Raw genomic sequence first — 13,110 nt, forward strand, 5'->3', positions numbered from 1 at the left:
CGGAGCCTGAACCCTGCGACAGACAGCTGAATGACTCCAGCCTCACGTCTTATGGGCTTTCACAGGGTCAGCGCTGTTCTGTCTTAACTACTGGACTTATTACTATAACACCGGAGGACGTATCCATGCGCCACGGCAGGATTGTTATTCTCTCATAGATAAGGTAAACATGTCTCTTCAAAAGTCAGCAGAGTACCTGTACGATGTGATCACACACGACATGTGAATAATATATATTTACATGTTGATGTCATTAAAGACTTCTGAGGTTCAGGCTGAGAGTCAACTCCACAGCTTCTGTAGGATGTGTACTTACCAGAGTATACTATGTCATATTGTACAAATGTATGTATTTATAAGTGTGTATAAGTGAATGGGAAAGTGGTCTCTGACTTTTGGACCCAACTGTATAAACACTATATATGTGCAGATAATGTGCAGGATCTAATCTAATCCCTTCATCCACCAGTACAATGATCTAAATGCTCCACATAATAACTTTTCTGGTGGGAAAATATTTAATTTCTTTTCTTTTGGGCTGAAAATGGAGTCCAGAAATGATGAATATACTTTTAAGACACATGTCGGCTTACTGTAATTCTAACTATTAACTGTCTCTTAGGAATGCAAAGCCCCTAAAATGAAAAAAAGGATGATGACCTACATCCTACTACCTCTCTCATCCATTGATAGTTGAGCAGCAGAGAGTCGGAAAAGGTTACTACACCACTAAACACAAACCAAACTGCTCTTTAAAAGTCACAGGGTTTGACTATTTTAGGAGGGAGGATGCTGCAGCTGGTTTTCTGGGAATAGAGCTGGGTGTTTCAGTTCTTTATTCACGTACAGTCAGGGAACAGTGTCAGGATGGATGACATGCAGCAACAGAATAACGCTGACATTATTCTGTCGCTGCATGACTGCTGGTTCTTTATTATTCTGTGTTTGCTGCAGTGAGATGCTTCTGCCCTAACATATGTTTGTCACAGACTGTGGGGTCAATACACTGATTCAACGCCAGGTTACGATGTTCCTCAGGAACACTGTCCACTTCAGCCGTTTTTCTACATGTTTGATCAAATCACATGAGAAGTTTTTATTTCCTCAATAAACATTAGTGACTATAATTGGGAGAGAGGTAAAAATGCAAAAAATGGATGATGACACATTTCCTCAGGCTTGTTTTCAAGTTCACATCTTGTGTGACATTGAATGGCTGGTTGTATTTGAAATTCTCTTTTTTTTTTGGGATGTGGAGGCATTTGCTGGCACTGGGTCATCATGAGGTTGAAAAACCAGTGTTAGGGGGGGATAGCTGTAGCTTGCAACAGACTCATAGCTCCCTAATAAAATTAGATATTAATAATGTGGAACGTGGAAAGAACATTAATTACATGTGAATGATTAGAAGCCATTACTTTAACAGATGAAAACAAAAGGGAACAGTGTGTGAGACTGTGAAAACAAATGGACGTAGACTCAGGGTCTGAAAAGTGAAACTAGTGCTGAAGTGTTTTTCGGCTGCAGCTGCTGTGGAGTTTATGTTGTTTACTTCTCTGCCTTTTCTGCTGCTTTATTCTGCTGTTAATTCTATAAGAAGCAGCAGCTGTTTGGTTTATAACTTAATATTTCTTAATATTGCTGCTATAAGTCTGCGGACACCCGGCGTGGTGTATTGGTGATTTTATTTTGTCCCATTTATAAAAGACAATACAGCTCCACACACGACATCCTCCACAATGATCATACAACCTAATCAACAACTCTACAACAATTTTAATAAGAAGTTATAACCTTCTTGAAGGAAAGATTTATGGCAGCACTCTTGTATTAGACTGCATTAGTTTTATCTAGATGTATATTTGTAATTATCAGTTGTATACACAGGCTGCAAAGTAACTGGTTACGTCATCAGTAGCAGATACACCTCGTAGCCTAAAGATGTTCTTTGATTTAATAGTTTTTATCATATAATCATCACTATCGCCATACAACATTTTGCACCCCTCCTCTTCCCCCTTTCAAAGGTGTAGTTTACATCCCTCGTCATTTCATTGCAGCTTCTCCATGTGCCACCTGTTCGTGGTAATGGTGAGGGGCTCACTGGAGAAAGTCTGAACAAATAGTTCCCCAGGGACTGTAATGGGGCTAATAAGTTGCACCTGTCAACACCACACAGTCACAGTCACATTTATTTTTCCAGACCACCAAGTGTGTAAACTGTAAGGACAGGTTAGTGCAACAGTGTTGACATGTCGCAGACCTGTTTGTTTGTTCATGTGAGGTGTCTTCAGTGTTGGGTTGAGGACCTGCCAGTCTGGTCAGGCTTACTATGGCGTGAAGCAATGGTATGTAGCCTGCCACTGAAGTTGCATTTAGTGTTTTAGAATTGGTAATCCACATCTAGCACTACAATACTGTAATCTCTATCGTCTTTGAAGTAGCTTATCTGGTCTGGAGCCATCAAGACAACTGTAATGTTGGAGTTTACAGTCCCATGAAGGAGGCGTTTGAGAGGAAGCTGCAGATAAACCAGCTACTGGTGGATGGATGCTCACAGAAAGGGTGGAGGGCAAGATGTCTGCCAGTGGAGAAGGGAGCCAGAAGCCTCTCAGAACAGTCCCTAGGAAGAGAATTGGCAGCTGAGTGGCAAAGGATAGAAGGAGACATTGTGTTAGTTTGCACAAGCTCCGTCACCATGTTTGTGGTGGCAATGCAGCCTCTAGTGAAACCTGCCGAAGATCAAGTTGAGTGAGCCTTCATATGACAATAATAACAATGTCATATATTGAAGACAAGTGGTTGGTGGAGCACCTGAAGAAGCTGGTTACATGAGCAAGAATGACATTCAAACTAAGCAAATAAAGTTTGAGCTTGGTCTTAAAAAGAGGGAAAGTAGACACCAGTGTTTGATTTGATCAAGGACACCTGAGGAAGACATTGGTCCAAGCTGAAGATTGGATGCAGCGGGTGGATTATCACGGGTCCTGCCATGCTTCCTCTGGATCCTCCTAGTCTACAAGTTCCCATTGACAACAGTTGAAGCCATGGAGAGAAATTTTATCTGGAACCTGAGAAGATGGCTAGGGGAACGTGACGGCTTCAGTAGGGTTGTCCTCTACAGCTCAGGAACGAAACTACCGCTCCCACTAAGACCTTACAAAAGAATACCAGATGACCAAAGCATGCCAAGTACTACTTCTGCAGAATCTCAACACAAGAAGATGAGGCTGGCAGGGAGGAGGTTCGCACCGGGAACAAGTTCCAAGAGGCTGTGTCCAGGCTGATTCCAGTACAACAAAAAGAATAACTCTTTGTTACTACATGAGTTGTGCTGCCTTACAGTATGTGTCACTGAAAGAAATCAGTGACACATACACATACACACAGACATCCAGCATCCAGCATTCATTGTGTCCAAGAGAGACATCAACAATACATTTTCCACACACTTCCTCAACCACACTTGTGTGGAAAATAATTCCTTATGGGGTTGAGGAATGGAGAGTAAGGTGGGAGGAAAAGTGACACCCTCATGGGATGGGTTATAAACCTCTGTGACTGAGAGAGAATAGTGAAACACCACATTATCCCATACAATTAAAAAACCTTCTCACATCACCCACAGGTTTCTGAAGAGTAGTTTTGAAGCTCAGAGTGAGTTGCTCCACTGTCGTCATCTGGGTGGTGTCTGACTCCGCCCCTCCCAGCTAATCCAAAGAGGCCACACCCTCAATTATACATCATTTTAAATCTTAATAAAATGTAAACAAGTGAGTTATATAAACAGGTTTCATGAAGGAAGAAATTAGCTCTAGAGACCAAAACAGTTTTTGTACCAGGCTGTAAACATGTTTATTTCTGCTGTAAAGTTGGACATTTTAACATGGGAGTCTATGGGGACTGACTCACTGTTGGAGCCAGGCTGTAGTTGTCATTAGAGGAACTGCAGCTTTTGGTACTTCAAGGTTTGGCTTTATGTTTCAGCATTGTTGCTCGGTGTCCATAGACTTGATGCAGCAATATTAAACAACATAAATCAAATAACTGCTCGAATCAACAGCAGAAGAAAGCAGCAGACAAGGCAGAGATTTATAAACAGCATAAACTCCACATAAACTTTTTCCAAACAGAAAAAATGTTATGTTGCTAAGCAATGCAGCAATGGTTGATCATTTGTTGTACACAACTGTCTGAACATCCCCCTGAGTCACGTGCACTGTGAAGTCCTCCACAATCTGCTTCTCAATGCAAAATATAATCAGTCCACTCACACACAGCAGAGAGGTGGTGCACACCTCACTGAGCGTAGAAGTCAACATAGAAGCCACAGCTGAAAGATCCACTGTCAGTATTGTAGCATTAAGCGTTTGTAGACCCATCATGCACCTGTCGGTCATGCAACACAGCAGGTGTGTTTGATGTGCAGTGCATGAAAACAGCAGCTTCTTCTGTGCTGCAGCTACTGATCTGACTCTTACACACACAGTTCATCAGAACTTCAGCATAGGATTTTTGTTTTTACGCTGTGATGAGTTCAACTTTAAATGTAACAAGTAAAATACTTAAGTGTGAAATTACAGATTTTTTCCAAGCCCACAATAAAGCAACTGTGTAAGGAGGGTAAATGTGACCGGTTACTTCCGTCCCTGGTGCCAGGAAAAGTGAAACCAACAAACATCTTTTTGTGATTTACTTAATTTATCAGAAATAGCAGTGGATTCAAGTTATGAAGTGGAAATACATTTTGCATGGATAGAAATGTTGAATGAGTTTCTCAATGAAATGATGAAACGATGAGAATTTGTTTGTGATGAGTGTTGGAAGCTTCAAACTTTAGTCTGCTGCAATACCCTCCAGTCAGGGAGGCAGTTTATCATTCTGTACCACTGTCTCACCGTCATCCTCAGTGTGACCATCACAGTCAACATTATGCGGTCGGACTCGGTAAACTATAATCAGTCCAAGCTGTACTTTGTCATGCTCGCTTAACATCCATTAGAGTCAGCTGTAGGCCAGCTCCATCAGTCTCAGCTGTTGTTTTGTTTGGTACAACTAATGAGTCGATGGGAAAGTGAGAGAGCTGCTTGTGCCCACGTCTTTCTGGAAGAACTCCTCAAACAAAGCAAAAAAAAACAAAAAAAAAAGCTGAACTGGTCTTTGCTCAGATGATGTGTGTGTGCAGATGTTTAGTGAAGTTTCTGTATCTTTAGTTTTGAGCGCTGCAAGCTTTGCATTACATGAGCAAGGTGATGCTGTGCATGCTAACTAACATTCTGACAAAGTGCAGTTGTAGTTGTTCTGCTTTGTTCTAAGATGTTCATTCCAACTTTGACTTTTCGAGGATTTATTGCTTTATTTTTGTTTATTGTTGTCGGAGTCATTCCATCTATAAATTTCACTTTTTTTTCTGTCTGTTGCATTGTGGGACAAGAGTGCCCACCCAGCATCACCACACGCTCAATTGTAGTGTTTACCAGTGTGAACGGACCATGGCTGTAATTAGTGTATCGTGACAGAGTGTGTAACTGGGACGCAGGGAAAGTGGAGCTGAGCTTTGAGTGTCCTAAAATCATCATGATGTCATGAGTAGCTGTCATGCTGGTCGAGAAATTTACAACCCGGTGTGTTTTTATCAGCCCTACAATTTCAGTCATGGCACTGCCAACCTTGTGTGTATATCAGACTACAGCCCCCCCCCCCCCCCCCCCCCCCCCGTGTTGTTGTTCTTTGGTTTTGGACAGACAGGAAATGCAGGGAGAGAGGAGGGGGAGGGCGTGCAGCAAACAGTCTGGCTGGATGGGAGTTGAACCAGCGACTTGCTGCTCAGGGCGTTTGTGCCAATGTGGGTATTATGGCAGGTTTAACCAAGTAGGTCACAGCAACTCAGCTTATTGCTGATTTAAATATCGCATGGAAAGTTCTATAATATTGTTCATCTCCGACCGCTGTAATTATTTCCACACAGACTTTAGTTTAAAGTTTCAAAAACGTCATTCAGTTTTTTGTTATGTTTCTACGGAAACATAATATTTTTTATCCCGATATCTCAAGATAACAAAGTTGGTTACCCCGAGATAACAAGCTATCATGAGGAGAAAATGATTTTTGTTATCCAGAGATAACAAGATATTATCAGATAATAATCAGTCCTCGCCAGCTAACGAGTTACTAAGGATTGTTGCTAAGGAGGAGAGTCACTGCCACTTAGTGTATGAGGTTCAATCAAAATCGTGTTCACCTGATGATATCTCGTTGTCTCTATAACAAGCGTTGTTATCTTGAGATAACGTGATAGAAAATGATTTGCGAGTATGACCTTTCTTCATGTCATGTTTTGGCAGCGCACATGACTGAAGATGTGTTCCTGTATGTGCGGTTTTGAAGAGCTACCTCGGTCACATCAGTCCTTTGACCGGACAAATGACTCTTTGATCATGTGGTATCACAAAATATAAAGCCTTTACTGACAGTTGAAAACTTGAGCACGGAGCTCGTAATAAAGATCACACAAATCTGTATGTCTCATTTTAGCTGCATTTGGATGCTTTCAGGCTCCGAAAACCGCATGTGCCTGCAAATAAATATGGGTCCGTGGCCTGAGTACAGCCTTTGTCTGGACCTGGAGGGACTTCAGACAGCAGGTCTTGGTTCCTGGCAGTCCTTTGTGAGTGGACAGAGAGGCGTCAATACTGTGCTGCCTGGAACAGTGTATCAAAGTTATGCAGCCCAGCCTAATCCGCCCCATTAGGGGTTGTGTGTCTAGAGCCCTTTCACACACACAGCATGGCCCTTGTTTGTGCAGCAGTGCAGTTGTCTTGGGGTGGGGAGGGTCTCAGTGTTGGTGGCTGCAGCTGTGCCCTCTCTTCGCCCAGTGAAACCTGAGAGCGCTGGCCCTGCTGGCCCATAAAGTGCCTGCACAGACACACTGTCAGCAGCCATACAGTCACTGGAGACATCTAACAGGCTTCACCATCAACCAACTTTTTCAACAGGAGGCTCGCCAGAAGACACAGGACTAACCTTACTGACCCCTTTATATTCATCCAGCATCTGGAGTAATAAAGTTGCCATATCGTGCTGGAGCAACCAGCTGTTTCTGTACCATTCAGGAAGGAGACCAGACATACAAATAAAAATCCCTCCTGAGAATCAAGCAGTACTTTGGATTAGACTTTAGCACCTCTTGTAGAACACGTCTCACATTTGTAACAGGGTTCCTTTGATGTATAAACACACATCACTGAAGACCATACCGGCTTCTTTAATTTAGCCAATATATTAATATTAAACTAAATCATAAGGTTTAGATTGTTTTCTTAACACAATACTAATGTCATATTTCCTGTACACTGAGAGTTATTGGTCACTGTATTATTTCCTCTTTGTTTGTGATGAGTGAAGTGATGATGTCTTAGTAGGGCTGAACCATTTGGGAAAATAATCGAATTGTTTTGGGGGTTTTTAACCAATAATGCGATTTAATATGTAATTTTTTTATTTTATTATTTTAAGTTCTTTATCCTCACAAGCAATAAATCATTCTATATTATGACTAACACAATACTAAACATGAAATGTTCTTTCCTGTAGGCCAGGCCTACGTCATGATGAAATTAGATGATGCATGAATTGATATGAATGACATATTTTTATTTTTACTACTTCAATCACAGTCGTATATTGACTGATTAGTTTAACTTACAGCTTTGTAAACATGTAAAAATTGCCCGTCGTTATGCAGACATCGTTCTCTTCATGGAGATCTCAGCTGGCAAGCCTCTCGTCATGACCGGCTGCAATGTGCCCCTGTTGCAGCCCTGTGTGCTCGTCTGGGAAGTAGGCAGTTTGCAAGCAGAAAGCTCTGAGGTCCAAAACTTCATTAATGAAATGCACCGTAAGACTCTCACAGGGCCCCTATGTACGGTTTGACCACAGGTCAGTTATAGCAGCAAAAAAACTCTGCTGTTTCCCTGTGCCGTTTTGAATTACGTTCATATGGAGGTATGCTTTCAAACATTTCGGTCAGTGATCCTTGTCGGGCTATGCTAACTATGCTAACTATGCTACATGGCTTTGAGGTGTGTTTTAAAGTGCTGATACAGGTTAGTGGTGTTGCCCCGTGAGGTAGCAACGGTAGCAAGGCAGGTTCTGCACAATACCTGACGCTGTGCAGCATCTTCCTTTTTAAAGCCAAAATAGTTCCACACAACTGATGGACTGCTCCTCTTCGTGTGAGGCAGTGCAGAGATAAGTGGCTGGAGCAGCTGTGCTGAACCCTTTGACTTTCACTGTATATTAGAATATAGTCCAGTGTAAGTGATATTTTAGAAAAAACATGGTCAAAGTTCCACAACTAGAGGTGAACTTATATAAACCTGCTCCCTGCAAGTCAAAAACCAGTGCTCACACTCCTCTGAACTGACGTCACATCGTTCCCACACAAACAGCTGACTGTTCCTAAATGTAAACATGTCCTTTCATGTTCTGGGGAATATATGATTGTATTGTTTTCTTCATAGCCGATTCATATGTTGAATAACTTGATTATATGTTTGTGAGTGGGGAAATTACCGTGCAAAGCGAAGTGGTATGGAAGCATGTGAGTTAAGCTTTACACTGTTGTGTCGTCAGGTCTGATGTTGTATAGAGCAGTGGTTCCCAACCTGTGGGCCATGAAGGTATTGCAAGTGGGACGACAAATCATTTGGTGAAAGGATATAAGTATAGAAAAAATAAATGCAAATATTAATATTATTTCTAAATGTTTAAAAATAAAATGATCTTAAAACAATAAAATTGTTGAAAAACTCTTATCACTTCGATAAGTCAACGATAGGAACTTTTATGTTGTTACCAGCAGGACCAGATTGTATAGTCTGCTGTCTTGTGCATTAACAGATTACTTCCATGGCAAATCATCAAACTTGAAGCCCAGGTTTCTCATGACCTTGGTTGGGTTGAGGGATGAAGACGTGATTGTTAGGGGCATTTTTCGCCTTTATTCTGACAGTTGCAGTGAAAGAGAGACAGGAAAGTCAGGGAGAGGATTTTGATATTGATGTCATGATGAAGAGACTGATTGGCCGGAACGACTTAAGAGTTCAGTTTCAGAGAGGTTAAGTTGGAGGTGGCATTTCTTCATCCATGAACTCTGGTGGGTAATCATCACCGCAGTTTACTTTTCTGTTCTCGTTAGTTGACTTTATCAGCCTGGAGTTATTTGACTGTCCTCTGGCTCTCAGATTTGGGTGATGTGACAGGAGTACTGATGGTAAGGATCACTGGGCAGACAGAGAAGTATGCCCTGCTGAATGGCTGACAGAAACACAGACAGGGGTTTGGGTGTAGGACTCAGTTTTCTGTGTCCTCCTCCTCCTTCATGGTGATGGTGATTTTAGATACAGTGGCGACCAAAATCTGAGACCATTTTCCTATTCACTTGAACAGGAAATGATCATATAAAAATGTGAGACCTGACTTGCTTAAATGGAAGTTTCGGCCCATTTAAAATAAAGGGGCCAGACTGGGGAGGAATATAGGGCTCTATGGGGCCAGGTGAATTAAACACAATGAGAACAATCTGTGTGGAACGCCATTTGTCTAGATAGTAGAAGAATTTATTTTGTATTCTTTTTTATTTTGTGAGCTTGAAACCTATCGATACAGACAGTGAACTTGTGTCCTCTCCTCATCCCTCCCTGTCTGAAGGTGCAGCTCTGACTGAGATGGCTCCGTTACTGCACAGCCACAGGACTCTTCTTCTGGCCGTGGCCTTCTGTTTCCTGCCTTGCATCGCTTCCTCCCTCAACCTGGAGGATCCCAACGTCTGCAGCCACTGGGAGAGGTCAGTCACAATACCGCTATCTTTTCTTTCAAAAGGCTTTTCACCTCAGGGATCTGTATTACAAAGACTGTTCACGCTCCCACCCATTTCAGTTGCCATGGTAACTAATTCTACAGGCCAAACTTGCAAAAAAAAAAAGGAGATCAAACCATATGAGAGACCCACAGGCCGAATTCAGAGCGACAGTAGTCCTGTGTGGAAAACACAGCCCTCTCATTCATTTTAACCAGTCAGGCAGCCTGAGATCATTCAATAAGACACTGCGTTGGCCAATCACATACATGCAAGGGCACATACCTGGTGGATTAGCTTGCAACATGAATGCTAAATGTCATTGATTCAAGGAAAGCTAAAATAGTTGCTGCCATGAAAATTGTATCATAAATAAATAATTTGGCAGTGTTTTAGTATCTGATAAACCTTGAAACACATTAATCTGTTAATCTGTGACGTCTGGACCTTCGTACCTTAAAGCTGGAGTAGCTCATCTGTTTCAGAAACACTTTTTGTGATATTTCTTTAAGTTGTCTGAGCATTCCGATAGAAATGAATAAATGAAATGCTCTGACAATAAACAGAAAAATATCCATCCTCTGTGTCAGTCACAGGACTATAAAAACTCAGCCAATCATTGCGTTGCAATGATTGGCTGTCAACCCCACTAGCATGCCTGTGCGTTCTCTGGCCGTTCACTCGCGGTTATTGCTGCATGGCCGAGCTGCTTCAGTGTCAGACAAGCGGCAGTCGCAGGTGAGAAGAGGAAGAAGACGCACAGGAATGGCACAGAAGGTTAAAGCAGTTCCACCGAAGGCTGTGACCTCAGCAGCAGCTTCACTCGTCAAAGGAAGACGGTAACAGAAAAAGCTGCCATGAAAATAAAATTGGAAAGTGCAAGAGTCAACACTGACATAGCTTGATGGCGACAACTGAGGGAACAGAGGAGCTAAAAAGTGATGCGATGGTGGCTGTATTTCTGTTACACAGGTAATTATCATGTTTGTTTTGTTTTGGGAAGTGGATGGGGGGGGGGCTAACTAACATAGCTAACTGCTTCATTAGCTGTTGCAGCTGTTTAATCATAAACCAATGTATGTTTTATGTATAAGCCAAAGCTAATTTTAGATAACACTGGGTGTATGCAACATCAGCTATGCTGCAGTGTAACTAACTTTATGTTTACACATAACGTTGCCTTGTATGTAATTTGTGCAGCCGATATGTTTGGTGATGTCTGCACTGTAGTTGTTTGATGGTCTATGTCTGTCATGGCTTTTTTCAGTTGTGAGAAAGACTCCCCAACTTCAGCCGCATTTCCACCGCAGGAAACTTTCCCCAGGAACCGGGAACCTTTTGAGGAACTATGTTAATAGTAAATATATTAACTTTAGGGTCTAACCCTAAATATAGAGTAGTCTTGTAATGGACATGCGAGATGAATCACAGAAATTCACTATGAATATCCACCGCAGGAACCAGGGTCTAAATTTTTTTACGGGGTAATTGATCGACCCCCAAAAAGGTACCTGGTCGGGGGGTAGTACTCCAAAGGTTCAGGACCTTTGGGGGGTGTGGTCTGCAGTGCTGAACATTTCTTACTGGTTGAGTCCTGGCCGCATTTTATTTCAGCTGCCATGTTTAAAAGTCCGCAGGGAGCAAGCGAGCGAGCAAACACATTTTCCACACCGTGAAACACGTAAGAGGAGGAGGTAAAAAAACTGAAACAGGACCACAACAACCGGAGTGGCTGATGTTGCCACCCATCACATATAATACGGGATCGACATGGATTTGAATATAAAATGCTGCGTCCTGTGTTGAATATGTACGGGACGCAGTTTGGCCCGTATTTTCACTCATGTTATGTCCTCAAAGTGTCTTCCCGGGACTTTAGGCCGCAGTGGAAACACAGACAACAATGGGCCACAGGAACCTTTAAGTTCCTGAAGAAAAGTACCTGGAACTTTAAGTTTTGGAACTTTTAGTTCCAGGTACTTTTTGGTCAAAACGCAGCTTTCCATAGCTGTAAAACACGGACTGATGAGACCACCATCCCTTTAATTGCTTAGACCACTGTTATTCATATAAATGCATCCCTCTTTCATCTTTAGCTCTTTTGTTTTACATACATAAGGGTGCTCCTCACAATATCCAGTCGAGACCATTTCTCATATTAGCGAAAAACTGTTGAATTTATTATTTGTGTACCTGTGTCGATCAGCCACACAAAAATATGGGAAACAATTTCCATAACTGCTTCACTCAATGTACTAACCAAACCTCTCAAATAAGTATTTTATACCATAAAACCATCTTCCCCTCAGCAAAATAACCTGAGACTTGTATTTCTATGTAGCAACAGTTGTTATACGTCCTTGGAAGAGACTCAGATCTAATTATCTAAATGTTATTTTTGTAGACATGTTGGCTAATTGTGATATTCTTTCTAAAGGACAGATTGCCACAGCAGAGCCTGACCTGTCAGCCGACACTCACCTCTGCTTATAATCAACAGTAAATATATTGTGTATGGCAATGATTCATTGTGTATATATCTTATATTGTTAATAATCTTTCAGTAATGTTATATATATGTGTATTATTTATGTCCATAAAAATAAAATAAACAAGTGACATACCACATCGGATTATTATTTTTTGTGTAGCATACAAAGAGAGACTAAATGAAAAAAGTGTAAGTGTAAGGAAAAGGCATGTATCATTTTAAAGGTTTTATTCAAAAAGCTCAGAACAGATTGTGCATATAAATAAGAATGCAAAATAATAAAATACAAATCTAAACATTTACGCAAGTAATGTATAAAAAGAAAAAAATAGTACTTGGTATTGTTACATCATCCTGGGAAAAAGGACAGCAAAATACTTGATACAGTACCAGTCAAAAGCTTGGACACACTTTCCCGAACTTTTGACTGGTTCTGTATATGGTTTCCATGTGTGGACATTTCTGGCTAATGCACCAGGTGGGATGACCTGTAACTGGAGGGTCTGGTTGAGGCGCATCTGCTGATGTCATTTGTAACATATCAAACACCAGTCTTGGGTCACAGAGCTCAGACGGAGCTGCAGCAGGTGATGCCACTGTTCCAAGTCTAGTTCTCGAATTCTGGCCTGTGCAGATAACAGATAACAAAAAAATTAGATGTTATTATTAGAGCTTTATTGAATGTTGCATTGGTGGTGTTGGTCAGAAAAAACTAAGAAATAATTTGCTACTATAGATACCTTCTCATCTACACCTGCTC

At 41.5% G+C, this 13,110-nt stretch overlaps 1 protein-coding gene across 1 annotated transcript in view; it reads left to right on the forward strand.

Annotated features, from left to right (window-relative positions):
* megf10 (multiple EGF-like-domains 10) overlaps positions 1-13,110 on the forward strand; it is a 58,816-nt gene continuing 45,706 nt past the window's right edge. Inside the window, exons 1-2 of the mRNA XM_023397809.2 lie at positions 1-163; positions 9,712-9,847. Coding sequence (XP_023253577.1) covers positions 9,729-9,847 — 119 coding nt within the window. The 5' untranslated portion in view covers positions 1-163; positions 9,712-9,728. The remainder of the gene's footprint in view (positions 164-9,711; positions 9,848-13,110) is intronic.

The sequence above is a fragment of the Seriola lalandi genome, unplaced genomic scaffold (genome assembly GCF_002814215.2).
Source record: "Seriola lalandi dorsalis isolate HSWRI2012SDOR001 ecotype SW California unplaced genomic scaffold, Sedor1 jcf7180002054939, whole genome shotgun sequence".
NCBI classification, from domain to species: domain Eukaryota; kingdom Metazoa; phylum Chordata; class Actinopteri; order Carangiformes; family Carangidae; genus Seriola; species Seriola lalandi.